General features: G+C 43.7%; 2 protein-coding genes across 2 annotated transcripts; both read left to right on the top strand.

Annotated features, from left to right (window-relative positions):
• Positions 1-1,261: 1,261 nt before the first annotated feature.
• ccdc120b (coiled-coil domain containing 120b) lies at positions 1,262-14,362 on the top strand. Its single transcript, XM_088309939.1, has 11 exons — positions 1,262-1,536; positions 8,365-8,494; positions 8,576-8,678; positions 9,113-9,243; positions 9,679-9,780; positions 9,869-9,986; positions 10,108-10,167; positions 10,689-10,842; positions 10,956-11,057; positions 11,769-12,797; positions 13,688-14,362. The coding sequence occupies exons 3-11, from the start codon at positions 8,627-8,629 to the stop codon at positions 13,782-13,784; spliced, it is 1,845 nt and encodes a 614-aa protein (XP_088166065.1). The 5' UTR covers positions 1,262-1,536; positions 8,365-8,494; positions 8,576-8,626; the 3' UTR covers positions 13,785-14,362.
• Positions 14,363-16,559: 2,197 nt separating this feature from the next.
• Positions 16,560-22,766, top strand: LOC148326761 (SRSF protein kinase 3-like). The gene is made up of 15 exons (XM_088309048.1): positions 16,560-16,645; positions 17,724-17,959; positions 18,040-18,148; positions 18,396-18,483; positions 18,554-18,641; positions 18,718-18,824; positions 18,891-19,053; positions 19,648-19,673; positions 19,766-19,822; positions 20,043-20,388; positions 21,156-21,253; positions 21,515-21,622; positions 21,735-21,804; positions 21,920-22,012; positions 22,516-22,766. The coding sequence occupies exons 2-15, from the start codon at positions 17,740-17,742 to the stop codon at positions 22,698-22,700; spliced, it is 1,758 nt and encodes a 585-aa protein (XP_088165174.1). The 5' UTR covers positions 16,560-16,645; positions 17,724-17,739; the 3' UTR covers positions 22,701-22,766.
• The last annotated feature ends 19 nt before the right edge of the window (positions 22,767-22,785 follow it).

The following is a 22,785-nucleotide window of genomic DNA, read 5'->3' as shown; positions in this document are numbered from 1 at the left end:
GTTTCAAAAGTAAGGTTCATCTTTGCAGCTGCTTGCTCTTCTCTTGGCATTTTATCTTTTTCATTCCTGATTCTTTGGCGGAAATCTTGATTGCACTCCTTAACAAGATCCTCCAGTTTTTGAACAAATCTATTGACAGCATGCAGGGCAACCACTCTCGTCATCTCTTCCTAATGGACCATAGATGAGCCAACTTTTTTTTTCTATTAACCACCTTCCAGAGTTCCAGTACTTCAAAGGCGTTTGTGCCGATGAGGAGGTCAATACCAGATTCTATTTCAGGTACTGCGACATGGTTCAAGTATGACCGGTGAGACAAGTCATGTTGTGTTGCGAGACAGCCATGGTTGGGTGTGAGAATTTATCAGGCAGTTGCAAAACGCCATCCGAGTCCATTCTTGCCATTTTCAAACCGGACATGTGGTTGCTGGCCTCAGGCTACTCTTTGTTCATCGTTGGGAGGAGTAAATTAGTTTTTGTTTTTTTTTGCTCTCCAACTTTGAGCCTTCTCGTTAGATTTTCAGTGCAGAAAGGGGAGGTGCTGCCAAGAACAGACAGTAAACAACACAAAACGGTTCGTAATTCTTCATGCTGAGTCAAAAGATAAAGAATAAAAATGAGTTCTAAGATGTTTAGCGGGAGGGAAATCCAAAGAAAGGGTCGAATGGCTCCATCCCCTGATCTTTGATGGTGCCATGATCAGAAACCGAGCTGAACTGATTGTATTCATTTATTTATTTGCAGGCAACATGGTGAAATTGTGGTTAGCACAGACAGTTGGGACCGGAATTTCGAGTCTGGCCTTACTGTGTGGCGTGTGCAGGTTCTCTTTGGCCACGTGTGTTTTTTTCCTCCTACGCTACATTCCAAAACCATGCATTATTCAGTTCATTGAAAATTCTGAATTCTACGTGGCTGGAGGGACAAAAACAAGTTCCTATTGCACCAAATTCACGTCAGTTGGAAAAGAGGACTGCAACGAAAGAAGAAAAACAGCGCCATCTATTCGACACGCTCGAATAAGACACCACGGGCTGCCCCTCATTTTGTTGTGACCGCTGAGTCTTTCGCGACATGTATTGAACTACAACTCGTCTTACAGGCATGGATTTTGCCCACATTTAACATATCTTGTTACTTTTCTCCCCTCTTTAGGAGAGAGAGAGAGAAAAAAAACAGTCAACCAGGAGGACTCCGGCTTGTTTGGGGTGCCCTGCATGTGGGCGGGGCTTAGAGCTCTCGTTTCCGGAGGTTGCTCCAGTCAGTCACTGGGCTCAGCTCAGCTGGGATGCGATTGCGAATCGATCACTGTTGCCGTTCGGGTCCGAGAGGTGTCCTACATCGGCGGTGAGGCTGTTTGCGAGGAATCACAAATTGGACGCCGAGCTACCATGAACGAGGCGGCTTGGACGCGTGCTGCTTTCTTTTGAACGTTCTTCGCTTCGTGGAAGAAGATCTGTCGTGTCCGCCAGCAATGGTTCTCGTTCCCGGCTTGAGGACCATGGAGACCTCCCAAGACATCGGTCATGCTCTCCGGTAAGAGGGGCTTCTTCTTCAAAGTGTTCCACTCATTTAAACCCTGCGCGTTTAGAGCTTGCAAATGCAAAAAAATATCTTGTACCCCATCCTTGAGAGGCCAAATATTGCAAGGTGTTTTTTTTTTTTTTTATCGTGTCTGTGATACTGTCGTCTGCAGCTATGCAGATGCACGTCCGTGGATGCAGCCTCACTCGTCTGAGAAAACACTTAAATTTTTTTTATATTCACATCGCACAATGAACCTAAACGTGTCTTTCACCAGCATTATGCATGGCAACACATGGACACTGCGAATGTTTATACGAGTGAGTGAGTGAGTCATTTTCGGCAACACATGTCGTGGATTGCAAGCCCATCGAAATGAATTACAGCGTGCAGGCTCACAGGAAGAAATGCGTGTCATGCTTCCCCCCTGTTGCTGTCTTGTTATGGAGCGAAAAAGCGACATAAAGGCACGTTTCTGCGTTTTTATGCATGCTATTGCTGATTTCTCCCATGCGGCAGTGTGAAGGCCTATCATGAACAGATTCCTCAACAAGGATGTCTGTCAGTTTAAAAAAAAAAAGGACTGTGAGGGTCAGTCAATGCCTGCAGGGGGATTCTCTGGTAGTGTCCCCTTTTTGCAGTGTTTGCAAAACACCCCCTCTCGAAAGTTATGACTGTTGTGCGGGCTGTTGTTGTATTTACCTAATGGGACGTCACACCTTTCCCAAAGAGATTTGCTTTATTTGATTGATTGCAGCCTTTCATCGTGATCTCTTTCACACATGCTGCTGTGTTTGTTTTCCCTCTCAGGTCTCATGTGCACCCATCTGCTTCGCATGAGCCACTCCCTCTTCCACCACTTTGTATGTTGCTCTCAAACATCGTGGGGAGTGGCTGTTGACCCAGATCACGACATTTTGTCATCAAGTTCAGTCAGGGTGACATTTCCCTTCATTTTGCTCAATAAAACAGACTGAAAAGATTCTGGAATCCATTTTGGATGGAGCCAGCCTTTTAGGCCACATTTTTTCTCTCTCTCTCTCTGTCTCTCTCGCTCTCTCTCTCTCTCTCTCTCTCTCTCTCACAAGCTTGGATTTATAAAGAAGATAAGCCTTGTGAGTTCTGGGAATCAAGTCTCCGAGTGCATCTAAATTTGTGAAGTCCTCCACATTTCTTCCCGAATCAGATAAAAAAAACTTGACTAATGGGATTAGTCCAAGCCTATGTGACAAAACACAAGGCGTGTAGTTCCGAAGTCGATTACAAGCACAGTAGAACGCGAAAAGCTGGAGTGCACACAGGTTTACAGCGAGGTGTTACAGAGCAAAGTGAAAATGTATCGCAATAATCCCCTCCGACGTTTGAGCCACATTCCTTTCTTTATTACTCCCCCCCACCTTGGCTTAGCAGAATCCAGGTGGATAGTGATCTCGATCTGTTTCACTCGTAGCAATTGTGTCAAACGCGCAAAGGTGAGTGCGAAAGCCAGCGATGGGACTTAACCTGTGTCGGAATTGGCCAGTCGAAGCTAAACTGCCTTACCGAGCCCGTTTAGACGTCATGCAAACAAATGTTTTACTCAGCTGACTTCTGTGAAGGCAGCATAAGTTCAATTCTCACTCCGTGACGGTGTGAATCGTTGTCTGCGTCCACGGGTGTGTTCTGCCTTTTACTTGACGTTTGATGGCATAGGGAACAACCCAGCAAAAAATTGACAAGCAAATGAGAGCGCCGCTGCCAACTACTGGAGTGGATGTGCAATTACACTTTATTGTAGTCCAGCGAAAAAAAAGCTGTCTGGCTCCTGCGTTGAGGTGGTGTGCCCACCTTGCGAGATGTTGAACGTGGGCTACTTGAAGATTTTCCGCCTTCTCCACCTGGGCTTCATTTCTGATGAGTAGAAGAAAGCTCTCGGGGAAATCCACTTTGACCTCCTTTGACTGAGTGCTTTGATGCTTTCTGAAAAGAAGTCGCGCGAGGCACGCTGATGTGTTCACAAACGAGTTGTTTTCGATTTTTCCAGGTGTTTTTTGTGCGATTTCAAAGAACGCCATTCCAGATGATGTCAAAGTTGAAATTCGAAACGATACCATTGGGCGAGCGGCGCACGCTCTCACTTCTCCTTACGGCACAGTAGCGAGTGTGTACTGCTGGTGGCTTGTTGACGAGCTTGCGTGTGCAGAAAGACGTCACGTCTTGTGCTTATAAAAAAAAACAAGGGCCGTTGGGACATGTTCTCATGATTTGTCCCATCTGCAAACTGAAAGAGTTGGAAAAGAAGCAGACGTTCCCTGTCGTGTTAACGGGAACGTGTGGTTGTAACCTCGTCTGGTTTTCATATGTATGTTCAAAACAGCGGCAGCTGTGTCAACATGAGGGCCGGCTGGCCTCACCTGTGGACGGCGAGTGTGAGATGATGTCTCAGCTGCTCTTTTACACGTCAGCTGCTCTAACGCCGCTTAGTTGACAGGCCTAACAGGCAACTAACAAACACGTTGTGCGCCGCTTTCCAGTTGCGACGGCACCGGTGTTGCACTTGCGCTGGTGGTCAACACGATTTTCGATAGAAGCAGAAATGCGTTTGTGTTCGTCTCTTGTGTTTTTGCCCATTCATGCAGAAAGAGGTCAGAGGTCACTGATGCTGAACAAAAGCACCTAACTTGCTGTCTGTTTTGTAGTCAAGGCCACATCAAACTCATCTCATTCAAGTATACCGTTATGAAAATAAATTGAATGAGATTGCGGTTTTGCAAAAATGAGATACTTTTTTTTTTTTTTTTTTTAAATCTAATGAAGTTGAAAGATTCACTCTCCATTTTTAAAGTACTGGTGCTCAAAGTGGCAGCACTGGGGTTGACTGGTTGGCACGTCCGCCTCACACTTTCTGTATGGAGTTTGCACATGCTCTCCCCATGCCAGTGTGGCTTTTCTCCGGGAACTCCGGTTTCCTCCCACATTCCAAAAACATGCTTGGTCGGTTGATTGAACACTCTAAATTGTCCCTAGGTGTGGTTGAGAGCGTGGACGATTGTTCGACTTTGTGGCAACCACTTGCGGGTGTACCCCGCCTCCTGCGTATGGATGGATGGTTCGCAACGCCATTTTTGTACTTGTAAAAATCTGTTCAGAATGTCTTGATAAAGTGATTAATCTCTAGCTGCTGATTTTTATTTATTTATTTATTTATTTTTTTAACTTAATAGTTATATCATTATGCATACTTCCACAGTGTTTTTTAAATAACATGTCTGTGGCATGCTTTTGTCAAAACATACAGAGGATTAAGAATTATGGCACAATTTACACATGCTATTTTTAGTCATGCTGAAATCAGTCCAATTTTAGCGCTCAGGTTCCTGCGAATGTGAAACTGTACTCGTTAGCCAATCCCGCCCCCAAATGTACTACTCGGCCAATGGCAAATCAGTTAATGGCGCTTAGCGAGTGTGTGTGTGTGTGTGTGTTGCGAATGGCCATAATGACTATACGCATTTTTTTTACCATCGTAATCAACAGTTCATATACTACTACTGTGTGTATGTGGCGTATTGTGTTGACAACGTCACCGAGCAATCAAATATACAGCTTATCAGATGCTAACGCTGCTAACGCTAATCGGTGAATCCAGCTAAACTCAGTGTGGTTGTGCTTACGTTTTAGCACGAGGCTGTGTGCGCTTCTGCCGAATAGTGTGTCTTCCTGCTCGTGTTTCACTCTCGCTTGAAAGTGTTTCTGTCTTGTGCCCAGGTGGCGTATCGTATGCAAATGCGGCCAACCGCTTGTTTTTAAACCCCTGGGTCTCAAAAAAAATCTTTAAAAGGAATTGCGATCATGGCAAGGGATGCATATTTTTTTTTTGTATCTTCTAACCGCTTCCCACTGAGTTTTGCAGTCTCAAACGCGAGCAGCAGAGACTAATAGAGAGCATCTCGCCTTGTGATCGTTGTGGGATTCCGAAGCCACGTTGCAGGCCTCAGCGTTTGGTCCGACAGACTTGAATGTTAAACTCCTTGTTGATTTGCATTCGTGTGAGGCGAAGCTGCACAGCGGAACCTCACTGGCGTGGCGCAGCTCATGTTTTAACCAGCGTCACCCCCACACAAGCCTCCATGCCACCTCCGATCGCTCACCCCAGTCCATGCAAAACAAAACACATGTTCCATAATCGTCCTGCAGCGGTCATATTGCTCTCTTATCCTCCCTTTGATGCAGCTCCCAGTTTATCTGATCACTCCCGCAGGCAGCGCCACGGAATGTGATGCAGTCCCATTTTTTTTTTTTTTTTATACGTGAATCTTTGCATACATCTGCACACCAGATGTTCTAACATTTTTTGTGCTGCTCAAACTCAGGTGTGTTTGTTGGACTTTGTGACAGTTGTTGGTATTTTTTTGGATGGGGGCGGGGCAGCAGATTTTGACGGTTCTTTTCTTTGCATTTTCTCCTTTTTGGTGATTCATTGGAATTAAGAAGATTCGTTACGCTAGGTGTGTCCCGGTCGGTACAAAGCATTTGGTGTTTTACAACCATTTGTCCTTCAAGGACAAAGTAGTGTTTCCATGAACGCCGCTTGTCAGCAATTAGGACTTCATTGGCGTGAAGGCTGTGATTTGTGCTGCTGCTGCTGAGCTGTACTCGCTAAATGGGGTACTTTTGGTGTTTGGCGCTTGATAGATGGAGAGATGAACAAGCAACTATAATGGCTTGCAAATAATTCAATTATGTGATGTAACACCGGTGTAAGCATAATTGGTAAGCTGCGGAAAAGTACCGGGCTTACAACCGTTTTGTATTTTTTTCATCATAGTTAGTTTTTATACTTTTTTTTTTAATTCACAGTTTTAATTATTATTTTAGAGCAGGTTTGTTTTTTTTTCTAAATTTTTTTCTTAATTTTTTATTGGTTTTAGTATTAATTTTAGATTTATCTATTCTATTTAATATGGGGTATTTGTTTAGTGTAGAAAGTTGAATTTTTGAAATATTGTGCAATAAAGTAAAGTAAACTAAAATTCTCAAAAACTACAACAATACAACAATCCCAAATTTAGTGAAACCTGAAGGCTCATGGATGATTAAGATGAAAACAAAGGACATTTTCACTGATTATTATTATTATTTTTTTTAACTTATTTTTATAAATGCAATAATCTAGTTTCAGTAAGTTTTTATTTTTTGTTAATAAAAAAACAGAAAAACATATTTTTTTTAATTTAAATTTTAGAAGCCAGTTAACTTCAACTTTCCAGACAAATGTTTTGGTTTCCAGACAAATTAATTGTTTCAAGTCAGTGCTACGCTGTGAAGCTTGCTAGAACGCACACAGGACCAAGTCTTCTACTCTCACAAATGTCCTTGTATAAGAATAACTAAGATGTGATCACTGATCTGATTCGTGGGATCTTCCGTCCGACTTTGCCATTTGTTAGTGTAACGGGTAACTTGTCTGTCGATAAGAGGTCAAGTATGCTGTTGGTTTTCCCGGAGAGCAAACGACTGTTACGAGCTGAGCTCCAGGACAGGAGCCAGAGCAAAAACAAACTATTTCAACTCTGTGTGCACACAAAGCGCACTTCAATCGCTGTTGTTTGAGCCGTGCAAACAGAACACGACATCTTCTCGCTTGACCCAAAAAGCTGGTCCGGCTTTTCGACATCCCTCAACGATTGCCATCCACATTGACGGACTGAAAAAAAAAAGTCTTGTAATGATTCAGCCGAATGGCGAGCAGGAAAGCGCCGGATGCTTGTTTGTGGTCGTAATTTGCGAGCATTGTCGAGCGGGAGGATTTTTGGTCGAAAAAGCGCTGAGACTATTTTGGGATGTCATGGCTTTGAGCCTTTGATATGTGAAGAAATGTGAACATCAGACACTAATCAGTTTGTGTCTTGTCAAGCATGAATGAAAAGTTCATTCAGTTGAGTGAATTTTCCTCTGGAAATGAACCGGAGAGACGATTTAAAGGGAGTTTCGCGTAAACTGAACGTGCCGGTATTTGTTTATCTGTCGTGGTAGCATCGATCACTTTTGGCTTTTGACTATTTTTGCACATCACACATCGCGGGATTTGTCGGAATACATTATTAATATAACTTCTCTCGTTTCACCTCCTCTTTGCAAATTAATAGGTTGTTAATTAATTCACGGAGGTAATTTTAGACTCCTACTTTCCCACTTTTTTTCCTTGAGGCGCAGGAACTTTGCAAACTTCTTTTTATCATCATTTCTTCAGCATGAAACAGAAGTGGATGATTCATTTTTAGACAAGATATTCTAACAAGGGGGAGCACGGGCTAGTGGTCGGCACATTCAGATTGGATTTGGTTTAAATTGGAATTTGGTTTGAATCTTTGCGTGAACTCAAGACACACTTCTTTAAAATGCGGCGTCAGCACTACGATGCCCGTTAATTGTTATCTGAGTAATAGTTTTCAGTTAGAAAAAGATTGGTGAAGCGCTGTCGAAAATGGATGGATGGTCGTGTGGATCTTCAAGTATTGAATAATTGATGCAAGCCGTTGATGCAAGTGATGTGGATTTTTAAAAATGTATCCGAACTTTGATGCGGAGGAGTATCTCATCACTATCAGTGTACATACTAGAACGACTATATTGACCGTATTGTTCATTTATTCATTTTCATTCCGTCAAAGTTGAGCATCACATTTGTAAAGATAGATTTTGTTCATTGATCTCAACAGAAAAGCGCAGATGTTATTTCGTACAAGTGGGACAAATATTGCAACATATTATTGCGATCAACGTTGACTTGATTTCAAATCCATTGAACACAATTTTCTTCCACATCCGAAAAAAAACAAATCTTTTTGTCTTTTGAAGGATTCTGTTGTAAGCGCCGAAGCAAAATTGTCATCTCCCGATGCTACGTCTGAAGGAGGGGACACGCAAAGTCAACCCCCGCTGACCGCCGACTCGCCACCTCAGGACAGCACATGGCTGACTCAACAAGGTGAGCGGGCCCAACGTTGCGCTCGCTCGCATCTGGGCTCCTCCTGCATTTTGAACTTCAAGACGCTTCGCTGTCCTTTAGGTGAGAGTGTGGCCGGGTGTGTGAATCGTCAAGACCCCGCCATTAAATCACATGGAGGTCAAAGGCCACCTGATTACCTCCATGGGTTTGCTGGGCACTCCGGGTGAGTCATGACTTGCAAAGAAAGACTCCCACCGACTCCGGCGTGAATGCGCACACCTTCATGTCTAGGCAAGCCTGCGATGGCCTGGAGGAATTTGCGGCTTATGTTTTTTTTTCTAACAATCCAACCGAGTGAAAACAAAAGTGTTTGTGTCAGTGGAACGACCAACTGGAACAACATCTGCACGTGTGAAGGCCTTTTTTTTTAAACTCACACGCTGACACCACAGCTGTCACGTAATCTTATCAGAACACTTTTACACCTTGTGTGACTGTGAGCCGACACCTCCAATACACACTTATTGTGAAAGTGTTAATCAGCAGCCCACCCCCGACACAAAACTTTGCTTTTATTTTTAGAAAAAAAAAAAAAAACGAATACGTCTTAATGATGGAAAGTTTCTGAAGCTTGCTGGTGTGTGATGTGTTGTGTAGATTTTCAAATGTGCCACGACGGCAAGCTGCAAGCTGAGCGGGTTGCGGCTCTGCAAGAGAGGAAGCAGGCCCTGGAGGCTCTGCTTAGCACTCGCGTGGAGGAGCTCAAACTCGTTTGTTTTCAGGAAGCAGTGAGTACTCACTCCAGTTTTCATTTTGAACATTTTGTTGGACATAAAACACCCTGACAACCGTTTTTGTCCTTCAAATTATTAATTGGAGATATCGATATCTGTCTCCGCATCATCACGCCACCGCCGTCTCAGCAATTTAACACATTCGTGCGTTTTTTGCGACTCACCCTTTGTGAACACGCGCTCTATTTTTAGTTCCTTACGTGTTGCCCATCAAGCTAATTAGAAGTTTCTGCACTGCTCTCCGTTACCGTCGTAGGTGTAATCGATGAAAAAAAAAAATTGTTCTGCTATTACCGTTCAGAGCAGTGAAGCATTTAAAGGATAGTTTTATAGCAACTTAAAGTAATCTCTTAAGTGGTGTCCTTTGATAAAATCTTTGGACCTCGTCGGCCAGTAGGACGGATTTCAGCTAATTGATTTCCTCCGCAGGAGCTGACTGGGAAGTTGCCACAAGCGTTCCCTCTGGAGACGGGGGAGAAAGCCCCGACCGTGCAGCGCCGAGCTGGCATGCCTCCCAACTGCAGGACAGAAGTAAGTCAACACCTTCGATGTTAATCGCGCGGTGGCAGCGTTGCCGTTTGCACCGTCGTCCGACGCCTGCGACTGTGCCCGACTGCAGGATGAAGCGGCCCAAAGAAGGCAGATGAAAACAATGTTCACTGGCGCCCTGTACAGACACGCAGAGACGGACAGAAACATCCCAAACAAGAGGACAGTTCACCGGGGATGTCACACCGGTAATGCTCGCCGAGAATCTTGAAATGAAACCCCATCGACACTTCATTTGTGCGATTTAAATTCAACTCCGGTTGAGGTCATGGTCTTAAAATGTGCGTCTTTGTATCATTTGTCTCGCAGAGGATGGTGTCATGTCAGAGAGTACAAGTTCCATGTCAGATTCGACATCACATGACAATGGTATGTTCTCTTTTTCCGGCCACGACATTCCAGTGGAATTTGAAAAATATCATTTCAATTCAAATTTATAACCTACTTTATGTTACCTGCTTACAGTGGCGGGTCGTGCATTTTACACGAAGGCTTTCAGTCAAGTCCTACTTGAATAAATCCCCCCCATCATTTATGAGACGTCGGTTGGAAGACTAAAATACAGAAACACACTTACACAGTACTAAGTTCTTGTCTATCAACGGTAAAAGCTCGCTTGAGACACAGAAGAGACACCCGCACGATTTTATCTGAAGGCCTCGGACGAATAGTGCGCGCTACTGGTATCATGAAATCTGCCCGGCAACACGAGCGAGCTGAATTCTGATTGGATCAAAACTCTCACTAAAAATACAACACTGATATATGACACCAATGTGAAGAATATGATCATTTTTTTCTTGATTATTTTTGGCCAGCAAAAAAGGCCTTGACCGCCCACCACGGCCTGCTTCTAACCTGACTCGCTTCTTTGTGTTTTCCCTTCCAAGAGTCCTCTCCCAGCGTGGCTGCCGATCAGCGCTCTCTTTCCCAACCTCGGTTAACTGTCGGCAGCCCTGACCACAGGATCAGCCGGAAACTCTCACCTGTCGAGATTTACTACGAAATGAGGACACGGCGCAATTCGGTCACCAGCTCTGTCAGGTACTTTTGCATCGGAACTTCTGCTTCACGTGTGTTTGCAAACTGGGAAAAAAATATATTTTCAATTTCCTCTCTTCTTCACAATACATCATTTTGATTTTTCACTTTCATAGTCCAGCTCATTCTTTACCAAGAAGTGCATCTAATGCGGAGGGCAGAAGTGTTCCGGCGACTCCACTTTTGGCCCGGACTGCACCAATCAGTGTTCATGTCAGGTAATTTTCTGTCATTTTCCCGTCCAACGTGCCGACTTCTAGGCCGACGTTCGATTGGCGTGAAGAGGCCGGTTTAGCCACCGGCAGGGGTTAAAGCTCTCTTTTGTCATTTCGAAAGGTGGCGGCCGAGTACTCACAATCGTTACAGCTGAGGGTTAAACGAAAGGGGGTTTCATTTAAAAGTCATATTCACATTTAAATGGAGATGTAGAAATGGAAATGAAATAAGCTTAGTCGAAAGGTTCCCTCCTGATACAATGACTCTCTTTTCACGTATTCCGAGACCCCCGAGTACCAAGCGGTGCGGAGTCCCTCTTGGAATTAACACGTTCAATATCAGTTCTCTGATCCTCATAACTCACCGATTTTTTTTTTTTTTTAATTGTGCAAATCCTGGCGAACATACACTAAATGTCTTTTTAACATGATGCCCTCGCACGCATTTAGAATTGTCAAGGCGCTCGCTGATAGAGAATTGCCTCAAATGAGCCCTAATCCGAACGGGTCATCCGAGATAAATAGGCAATGCTGAATTAGGAAGATTATTCGGCCGACTTTTCTAATGTGGGCAGCGCTTGGTGTCAAACTTTGATGAGGATTTGCGGTGAAAAAAAAAGCGAGTGCGAGGGCCCGTTAATTGCTGCCTGCCGCTTTAATTCCGCCTTGTCCCCCCCCCCACCCCCCCCCTTCATCTCTGCTTCATTATTTTAGGTCGGATGTGTCAGGGAGCAACGGGTTGAAGCAGTGGTCTGGCAGTCTGGATGTGCCCTATATGATTCCTCTCGCCCAGGAAGGCTCGTCCTCGGACCGTAGAAGCGGCCTTTACAACTCCCGAGCAAGACGCAGCAACAGCTCCGAGGCCCTGCTGGATCGCTCCAGCCTTCCGGACGATCCGGCGCCCAGAAACGGCATGCACCCCAAAGGAGGACCCTACAAGAGCTCGGAAACACTGACCGATGGGAAACTTCGACACATTCCCCTGAGCAGCCCTGAGAAACATGCGGACGGATCGGGGGAACAGGCCAAAATGCGCCTGTCCGTGGGGGGCCGAGGGGCCGGGGTGGGCTACAATGAGCTGTTGATGGACTACATCTGGGGAAAGCAGCAAAGGATGCAAGTGCAGCAAAACCTCTTCCAGTCCTCAGGCAGGATCTGGCAGGACTTACCCTCTCACTGCCCCGCCACCGGAGTGGTTCCTCCCCATACGAATGGTTTCTCCCATTCCCAAGTGAATCTCCCGAGCGCCGCCCCTCCTTACAGCCCCATGGTTGGCCGAGGGTCTCAAGCTGACACGCGCAGGGTCAAGGTCACCAGAACCAAATCTTGCGGACCCTTTATCCCATTGCAGCAACACCCCCAGGATGCCATCCTGCTGTCAGCGTATGAGGCGCACCTTCCCGCCTCCGGTACCACCACATCCTCCATTCCCAACCTGCTCCCTTACCAAACCGAACTCTCCGGCAATGCTTTCAATCGACGACCCCCGCAATACTCCCTTCCCACCCCCGAGGACTCAACACGAAGCCTCCACAAAGCCCTCGCTCTGGAGGGACTCAGAGACTGGTACCTTCGTAACGCCCTTGGCTATCCTTCGAAGAGCCACGAAGCAGGGATTTCACGGCTGTCGCACCCCCACCCTCTGGCACTCCAGGGCCAGTCTGTTCAAGGTGAAGCCGCCAACCTCCACAGGCCTCAAATGTCCCAATCAGCCAGCTTCCACGGGCACCCGCTGCACGGCAGGTCAGTATTGCTGCCTTTGCACTATGTTGCATCTGTTGCACTCGGGGCTCGCGTTCCTCTCGCACGCTCGAAAACAAATTCATCCGCAGTGACAGGGACGAGCCATGCTGCAGATGACTTTCCGACAGTATTGCACAAGGCTATGGACTGACTAAGGCTCCTCTCCTCACCTCAACACACCGCATTTTCCGGACTATAAGGCGCACCTGCATATAAGCCGCAGGAAAAAATATAATAAAATTCATTGTATGCTCGGCATTCAATTGCATAGCCTCTGGTTGCTAATGCCGAGCTAGCAACAAAAATAAAAAATAACTTCGCCCTACCTGAGAGACAAAGGAGTTTCGCGCGAAGCTCGGATGACGCTAGTACGACACAACAACGCTCGATTTAAAATGGAACAGAAGAGAACAACATCCAGTCTGTCGTTGGCCAGGGGACGCAGCGGGATGCTGTTTTTTTTAAACCGACAAAGTGCCGATGGAGGCTACACTCCGATACGTTTGAATGATTTAAGCGATAAAGATTGAAAAACCGCTACATTCTGTAAGGCCATTTACAATTTTGATCAAATTGGATTTTTCATTTCTTGGAAGATTCCACGTTTTGTTTTGTTTTTTTCGGGAAGACAATCAACGCTTATTCTTCAGTGAAAAGCAGAAGCTAAGGATGGTGTTAGCGAATTACAAAAAGAGCACAGATGATTAATTGTCTTATTTGCTGGATTTTGCCTCCTACGCTGCCTTGTGTTTATCTCCCGTATTATTCACCGGAGACATCCTTTTGCAAAACAACACACCCACATCCAGCAGTTCGTACAAACAACAACAACAAAAAAAAAATCATTCCCGCTTCCTGCAGAATTTTGATGTGCGTTGCTTTCCCAACAGGTCGATGGAGCTGTCCCTCTATCAGGAGACTCCTCACCCACAGACACAAGAAGGGGCCCCGAAGGAACCCACCACAGACCCGGGCACACTTGTCTGAAGCAGACAAAAACACACACACAAACACACACACACACAAGCATTAACCCCAAGTACGGACCACTTGATACGTGACTTCAACAGGGAATCAAAACGCGGCAACCTCAGCAGAAAAACGACTGTACGCAACGACAGCGTGTCCAGTCGCTGTCCTGTGCGAAAAGCTTTGTCCTAATCGAGTCCCACGTCTCTGAACCGAGGTGAGCATTTACGAAGAATGTGGTCAAGCCGTACTACGTAATAGTCCTTCACAAAACCCTCAATAATATCACAGCAAAGTCTCCCAATTTTTTTTTTTTTTTTGGTTTTTACAATTTTAATCACTATTTTGTATCTTCTGAGATATAAAAATGTTATATTGAAGAGATAATATATTGCTCATTAACCATGTGTGTTATAAACGCATTATTACACGCAAGTGAACGTGTGGGTATAAAAAAAAAAGACCTCAACCTTCATCTGTAATTAATTTTAAAGTCATTCCTATTTGTCAATGTTGATCCACAAAATGGGCCGCGAACGGAGTTGCAGATGGGAGTGCCTCAATGTTTTTTAACAGAGCAAAACGAAACATTGGCGAGATGAGCCGTAGCGCTTGTATTTAGCCTCCCAGAATTTAATCCAAGCAAGTCACGATGTCACTAAAATGTGTCCCATTTGGAACGATGTCATCGATTCTTTATTCATCTCGGGGCTGGCTCATAAAACGTGTCTTTGTTTCTCCACGTTGATGGGATGCTTAGATTTGTTTTCGTGGCGAGAGCAGCACTTGCACTTGTATGAGAAGGAATTATGTTGTTTTCTTGAGTCTAAAAGGAGATGTGGCTGTCGTACAAAACACTTTCTGAACATCTTAAGCCTTAAATTCTCTTTGATTCGTCACCACGAGAGATGACAGGCTGAATTGTTGACAGTCCTCATCAGCCTGTTTGAGTCTGTAAATAGTGTGGCTTGTGTTGAGGCGGTTTCAAAAAATGATCTTTTATTCCCTTACTAACCGTAGTATTTTGTTTGTTTGTTTTTGAACTAACCACATGCAACGAGGCCCGCTTCCACTTTTAATTAATGACCGTAGATTTTCTGTTAACAAACAAATTGAGGCTGCTGGCATGAACAGAATAGGGCTGCTGTTCTTCTGAATGATTGAGTGAGCAGGTCTCACGCCCCAAAAAATAAAATGTTGGAGAGTTCATCTCTGCGGATTTGTATATGCAATGAGTTAGCATTTCAACTCGTGTTATTTTACATTTGAACATTCTGCAACATAAACCTCAGAAAATGTGAGTATCGGATGAAATTGCAATTGATTTGATGTTGACAAAACGAAGCATATTTTTGGGCATATTTACTGAGTTGACATGTATGTATGATATTTGGACTCATTTGAATGTATTTTCTTTGGGTTTGATACTGTATGTTGATCATATTTCCTACTCTGGTAAAAAAAAAAAACTGTAGCACCCTGTGGATTTAATGTGCTAATGTACACAGCTACACAGTTTTCTGAAAAGACCAAATGTCTGTGCACTGGGAGTTGAAATGTATTTTTCTTAGAGTGGAGAAGAAATACTATGACTTTAGCTCTAAAAGAAAATTTACCTAAGTATATTCATAAACTTGAAGACTTTGTAGCAATCTACTGTAGTTTGTTCTCATCAGTCAGTGTGGGAATTCATGTGTTAGAACCATTTTATTCTGCAGTGTGACTTGCTAATATTCAAGTCTCTCTCTCTCTCGCTCTCTCTTCTTTTTTTTTTTTAAATACGTATTTAAGTACCACTGTTCTGTCTCCTTTTATTAGCAGGTCTATGAAATCAGGCTCAATGGGCCTTCACTATACTGTACTGTATGAAATTGTGCATTCATTCTACTAAAAATAAAGTTTCATGTTGCAATCCACATTTTGCACCGCAGGTTGATTCGTTGAAGGAACGCTGAATGGAATTATGACATTTCTCAAACCGCACTCATTCAGGAAACTGTATTATTGTATTGTAGCGTCTTTAAAAGACACACGTCAGACCTCCCTTATATTTTCGACGGATCACGATCTCTCTCTCTCTCTCTCTCTCTTTCTCGCACTCTCCTCCTGTCAAGTGAGTCGCCTGATGCATTCACAAAAATCGGAAACAACACAACTCAGCGTAACACAAACGTCAACACGAGAACAAATAACTGATAACCCAATTCGTTACAGTATTATTGTAAATTATAACAACAGTTCAACAGCGTCAAGGCTACAAATAATATTGGCGTAAATAAATTCCCGTTTAGCAAGACTGAAGGAACTGCATTTTACCATATTAAAATTCACACGTGGAAAATAAAGTTGAATGTCAAATAAAGTGCAATATCTCAAGAAAGCGTCGTAAAGGCGTTCAATTTTTAAATCACTAGTGACATCTTATGGGTGTTTTCCTCCCTCCACCACTTGCTGTGCAAGTCGTTCCTACTACATAATTAAATTCCCGATTGTTACCCAAAAGCATTGAACCACGTGAAAAGTTTTTTTATTTGAGGCCATAATATGTCGTCGTCAAATTAGGAAGCCTACAGAGACTAATTTGCCATTTTGAAAATGTCATTCCCCCCACCCCCCTCCACACAGTTGTCGTATTGCTTTATCGTGTATTGTGTACATGTGCATGCCTACCAACTGCAATGTGCAGATTCCTGTTCCTGAGCGCAAGTGTGCAATTGCAGCAGCAGCCACGCACGTCAAGTGCTTGGCTATTCCTGGACTGAGTGTTGGCAGTCCCGCCAGAGAAATGGGCAAAGCACATTTTGGCTGAGGGACTGTCTATGGCTCAACTCGATCGTCCACTTAATGGATATATTTTAAGGGAATATATCAGACACCGGGTAAGTTCGTTTCTCCTACAATGTGGCTGACTTCGTTTACTTGGAATGAATGCGATCTTTGTGCCACTTACTCGGAAAAGTTGGGCAAATCCTTTGCCGTAAGAACAGTAATATGTACTTAGTGCGTGTACAGGTATAACGAGTTAAAATAATGAGTTTTCATTTTTTAACCTGGTGAAATATTGAAGGGGCACCCCCAATTCACCCCTCCTTCAAAATACTGTTTCATTTTTGTGTCTGCACGTGCATGGGGCCCTCTGTGTAAGCAACACAAAGTATAGCACTACACAGCCAGAGCTCTGAGCAATCTGTTCTATATTCCACGTTTGCCTTCTGAATATTGATTTTTTTTTTTTTTTTAAACATCACCAAGTCACTACAGTTGCATTTAATCGCATGCAATAGTTTGTTTTCAGTTGGTAGCTTGAATTGCTATTTGTCTGGCTAAAAATACATGTGAGCATTCACTGCATGGCTCCATGGAAATGTCACTACAAACAGTGCAACACAACCAATGACATAAGCAAGCTATCTCGAGTGACAAACAGAACGCAAAACTTCTGTGCACCAATCTAAAAGCCCCCCCAAGAAACAAGATAGGAAGCAAACACCATCGTTTCTGTTATCTCGTTGTTGTCACTGAAAAAGTTCAACACCCTCCAGTCTTTAATGACTACAGGACTGAAGTAAAAGTGGTCCAAATGAGAAAAAAATTTCTTTTGTGACACGCATACAAGTAGGACTGTACACAGCATAGCAATGGAAAGAAATCCTTTGCTTTCTTAAAGTGGAGAACGGAAGCAGCAAATAGAAAGAAAAGCAACGGCCCTAAAATTGAACCCTGTGGAATCCCCTCAGGCAGAACTACCAACCCAATAGTTCTGCCCAACAGATACGAAAAGGCGATGAATGACTTAAAGAAATGTATTAAATCAAATGAATAAGTAATGCACAAACAAGGACTTAGTCCTTAATTAGGACACTCGTCTTGCAAAGCGGGATGAATAAATCTTCTCACGCCGATCACGTCCATGTTGAATTTGACCGTTCACTGATTGTCACTGTCTTCTGAACTCAGCTGGCTCCTGTTAAAAATGTCCTCATCCTACGCTGCCGCTCTGTCAGCCCTTGTCACCGCCACTTCCTCGAATCAACTTCCCCACCTGAGCGCTCATTCCCCACCCGAGGGTCCGAAATCGAGTCCCACAGACAGCCCAGCTCCTCCACGCTGTCCTCCAGTCGAAGCGCATCCTCCCTCGCTTGAGCCTGCCGGATCATATGCCGAACAGGAGAACCCGGCAGATTATGGGATAGGTAGACACCACGCCAACACCGAACTTTGACAAGCTGGGGTCAACCTCCCATTTTGATTCACACGACACATTTTGTTGCAGGTGGTTATTATCCTGTAGAAATTGGAGAGATTTTTGAGGATCGATACCAGGTGGTGAAAAAGTTGGGATGGGGTCACTTTTCGACTGTGTGGCTCTGCTGGGATATGGCGTAAGTATGGATTTCATTTGCATCCCAAAGGGGTGGAAAATGTTCTGTAAATGTACGGAAAGTTTCAAATTAATTGATGTGGGTTGTAAAGATGGGGAATTTTGGAAATATGACAAACTGGAAATTTTACACGGGGATTATGTGAATTTATGATAATGAACTGGGAATTGAAGCGTAAACATTTTGTTTCAATATTCTAAGATAAAAAAAATTGAGCCAGGCTTTGAATTTGTCGATTTTTACGCAGGGGAAGGCGTTTCGTCGCTCTCAAGGTGGTGAAGAGTGCTCTGATGTTCACAGAGACGGCAAAGGATGAGATCAAACTTCTGAAATGTGTCAGTGAGCTCACTTACCGTCCGCTTGCGTCCATATTTGCCCGAGTTAAATCTTATTTTTGGCCGTCAGGTGAGGGACAGTGACCCCAGAGATCCTAACCGCGAGAGAATTGTGCACCTCATCGACGACTTCAGGATCTCGGGAGTGAACGGAGATCGTATCCTCTGTTACTGGTTGCAAAACATCTCGTCTACACGGCTGGTATCAAAGAAATGTCCTTAATGGCTTCTCAGATGTGTGCATGGTCCTGGAGGTGCTGGGCCACCAGCTCCTGAGGTGGATCATCAAATCCAACTACACTGGTCTTCCACTTCCTTGTGTCAAAAGCATCATCAGACAGGTGACTTTCTCGATATTTTCGAAATTCATCCTCTCTTTCTGTGACGCTTTGCCCTCCATGCCGCAGGTTCTGCAGGGTTTGGAATACTTGCACACAAAATGCAAGATCATACACACAGACATCAAGCCAGAGAATATCCTCCTGCGGGTGGACGATGTTTATGTTCAGAAACTGGCGGCCGACACCAAACTGTGGCAAGTGCCGGATTCCACGTTGACCAGCGAACCAAGTTAGTGATGATGCTTTGAAAATGTGACTCGCAGCATTTTATGATTATCTGTTCAACTCTGTTAAAAGGTGGGAGATGGTTAAAGTTGTGAATAGTTTTACAAGTATGGTGCTGAAAAAGCGTTTTGCGCCGTTGTGGGAGTGAACACAGATGACTTCATTCGTAGAAAATGAAAGCGGCTTATTGTATTCCCTAAAATGATGTCATGTTTTTTAAAAATTTAGAACAATTTTTTCTCACCTATAACACCAACCTAAGATTTAGATTTCAAGTAAGTTCTTTTAGTGAGAGGGGCTTATCTACTAAATATATGTTGACCTGCAGAATATTGGTTTCATAAAAACTAATTTTTCCGATGGTATGTTTTTCTGCATTTTGCCCCAATTGGACAAGCTGTGGACGTTCCTTTATTAAAAAGTTAAACCACCCTTTGACTTGAATAAAAAACATGTTTTTCCCCCCTCATATCTTCTATATACAATATATTCACGACTCTTATTCTAATTGTGTGCGTCAAAAGCAGACCGCACCACCAAGTGGACCTTTTTATTTATTGTCCACATTATGAGTTTTTTTGTTTTATTTCCTCTCCAGAGAGCTCAATGGCCAAACAAAAAAAGGTGTGTATATTATCTCCTTTATTTGAACATTTATTATAAATGACATGCTATTGTATGTGCCCTGAATTGAAATTTCTTTCAAATCTTCTTAGAGTTTGTCCAACTTAATGGGAAAGCTGACAGGAGTTTTTCACAACATTGGGAATTGGGTAAGTGTTATGTTTTTTTTTTTTAATTTTCATGGCCTTTCAAATTGCCAGTCAGTCACTGCGAACATACACAGACAGACAACCATTCACACTTGGATTTAGACTCTCACCAAATGAGACAAACGTTTACGAACCTTTGAGTAAAATGAAATGTAGTCAAAATGCTCTACAGGTTTCAACGTGACTGTGAGATATTTCCTACAATTTCGTCCCTCTGCAGTCAAGCAAAGCTTCGCGGTCACGTCTAAAACGACTGATGTGGACGGAGAGGAAGCAGCGAGCCAAGGCAAACGTCTCCGACTGCAGTCAAAAACAACCTAATGATGACCTTTCGGATGTTACAACGCCGTCCAGCACGCACAGCGCCGCCTGTCAATCATTGCTTCCGAGTTCTGACGTGGCATTAAGGAGACGGACCTTGCTCTTGTCTGATAGGCTGGACTCACCTGAGCTCTGTCGCAGAGGCTTCACCTCTTCGTTGCCAGACATCACCAAAGATGCTCCCTTTTCTACATCCAGAGCTTGGTTTTTACACCAGATGCCAGACAAACAATCCTCCCCTCATGGTCAGTGTTTTAATCTCTTGAATAGATTTAATGTGGTTCCAGCTCAAGGAATATTCAGAATAACTGTTTTTCATCCGAGCAACACAAAACCGAAACACAAAAACGAAGAAAACAACATTTAAGAACATGATGTTGGAGAATTACGCTCTCCTGCACTATCGACTGAGAGCCTGACTAAGTGCTATACCAGCTCACGACCACAAGAGGGCGTCGTTCCGTCGTAGTGTACAGTATTTGCGTCTGGAGATTGCCTTAAACAAGACGTGAGTTAGTGCGGCAAAGTTTCTTATTTGGCACTTGAATTTGATGACAAAAGCACTCCTGATTCGTATGATATTTAGTTTATAAATGTTTTTGTAACTGTGCAGAACTGTATTGCATCATAGAAAGAGGCGTAACTAACGGTACAGAATGTTTACCTCATTTAGCTGCACAACTGGGAAAATATTGGCAACAACCTTTGGTGATGCGGCACAGTTGTAGGACACAGCAAAGTGCAACTATTGTAAAATAATAAACAACAAGTCTGGAAATGGCCGGGCCTGATTAGTTGACACAGAATAAAGGAAAAATTATTGAACGTGGGATTTTATTTTCAAATTGGTAAATTTCGGCTCAGGCAGATGGGGGAAATGCAAACACAATGACAAAGTTCAATAACATGAATCCAGATTAAAAACAACAACAATTACACGGTGCTACTCTCAAACTTGATGTCATGATTCACATCCTATAACTTTTTTTAAAAATGTATTTATTTATTTTAGGAATCAGTGACTGTGATGGGCCTCTTGACCTACTGCTGCCACATAATGCGGAAAAGCTGCTCATTAAGATTGCCGATCTGGGCAATGCTTGCTGGGTGGTGAGTGGCAGAAAAAAAACTGCGAAAACTTACAATCTTACATGTACTGGAGATATAGTAGTGTATTTTTGTCTAATTTCTTTGTAGAGCCCTTAATCGCAAGACAGTCTCAAAGGGCTTCACAGCAAAGCTTGGCAACATGCTTTGGTCTAAAATAATTTGCGTTTGCGCTTCCTACATGTTCAGAATAAATTGCTAAACTCTTCGCTGTCTGAAATGAATGATGTTGTGTTCTCTTGTGCAATCCATGCGCTCCTGTAGTACAAACACTTTACTGAGGACATCCAGACATGTCAGTACCGCTCTGTGGAGGTCCTGATTGGTGCCGGCTACAGCACCCCGGCTGACATCTGGAGCACCGCCTGCATGGTGAGAAGAGCACCAACAACATTCAACAGTCAAATGCAATGCATGGATTAAAAAAAAAAATCAAAACCAACACATGCACACAACATGATGTGTATTTTTGTGTGTATTGCAGGCTTTTGAGCTGGCAACAGGGGACTACCTGTTTGACCCTCAGTCAGGGAGCACGTTCTCCCGTGAAGAAGGTTGCGCATGTTTTTGATTTTTAAATTGATAATTCTTGTCATAATAATATTGCATATTATTGTTCAATATATCAAATATCAATGATTTATATTGTTGTTTTGCATGTGATTTTAGATCATATTGCGCACATTATCGAGCTGCTGGGACCTCTTCCGTCCAAGTTTGCCCTCTCAGGAAAAAAATCCAAAGGATTCTTCAACCAAAAAGGTCAAACATCATCTTCACGTACACCAACTAGCATTCACGTTAGCGACAGAATCCATCCAAATCCAGAGCCAACGCGTGAATTGTTGTGATTAGTCGCTTTTTCATCATGAAAATAATCATGTTCAGTCAAACTGAGCATTTTTCTTTTTCTAAGACAAAATTGTGTCAGCCAACGCTGAGAATCGTAATTTGGATACTCAAAAATTCAAAAGATCTTTCTTATGCAGTATTCTAACCTCAAAGCACTCCTGGCATAATTACTCTCATGAGTGGTGTTTGGCTCCCCCTAGCGGACATATCTGACTGATACGTTGGGATTGCTATGTTGCGCTGTGTTGAATTAGCAAGTGTTGCCCAGTTAACTTCATTTTTTTTAAGCATTTCAATTCTCCTCATCACTCACATGCAACGGGAAGATTGGAAATTCTACTCGAAAGCCCTCTTTTATTTTGAATCTTCTCCCGATTCTGCGTGATCTAATGACTCTTGTCGTCTCCATCCAGGACAACTGAGGCGCATCTCAAAGCTGAAGCCGTGGAGCTTGTTGGAAATCCTGTTGGACAAGTACGAGTGGCCGCAGGACCAAGCGGCCCAGTTCTGCTCGTTCCTCTTGACCATGTTGCAACTTCAGCCGGAAAAAAGAGCCACAGCGGCTCAATGTCTGAAACACCCGTGGATCGCAAGCTAACTTGTCCTGCTCCCCCATTTACACGTCAGTGGACTTGGAATCTGGTGCTGGCATCATTTGCTAAGCTTTGTGCCCCCCCCCCCCC

The sequence above is a fragment of the Idiotropiscis lumnitzeri genome, chromosome 11 (genome assembly GCF_059441095.1).
Source record: "Idiotropiscis lumnitzeri isolate Australia: NSW breed Sydney's pygmy pipehorse chromosome 11, RoL_Ilum_1.0, whole genome shotgun sequence".
Taxonomy (NCBI): domain Eukaryota; kingdom Metazoa; phylum Chordata; class Actinopteri; order Syngnathiformes; family Syngnathidae; genus Idiotropiscis; species Idiotropiscis lumnitzeri.
The sequence above is the reverse complement of the archived record's forward strand: the minus strand, read 5'-3'. Positions and strand labels throughout refer to the sequence as shown.

Coding starts and splice junctions, on each gene's coding strand:
- ccdc120b (XM_088309939.1), top strand. CDS start 8,627: ATGGAGGTCAAAGGCCACCTGATTACCTCCATGGGTTTGCTGGGCACT. Junction 10,843..10,955: donor TCGGTCACCAGCTCTGTCAG/GTACTTTTGCAT, acceptor TCACTTTCATAG/TCCAGCTCATTCTTTACCAA. Junction 12,798..13,687: donor GGGCACCCGCTGCACGGCAG/GTCAGTATTGCT, acceptor CTTTCCCAACAG/GTCGATGGAGCTGTCCCTCT.
- LOC148326761 (XM_088309048.1), top strand. CDS start 17,740: ATGTCCTCATCCTACGCTGCCGCTCTGTCAGCCCTTGTCACCGCCACT. Junction 18,149..18,395: donor TGGCTCTGCTGGGATATGGC/GTAAGTATGGAT, acceptor ATTTTTACGCAG/GGGAAGGCGTTTCGTCGCTC. Junction 19,823..20,042: donor TTCACAACATTGGGAATTGG/GTAAGTGTTATG, acceptor GTCCCTCTGCAG/TCAAGCAAAGCTTCGCGGTC.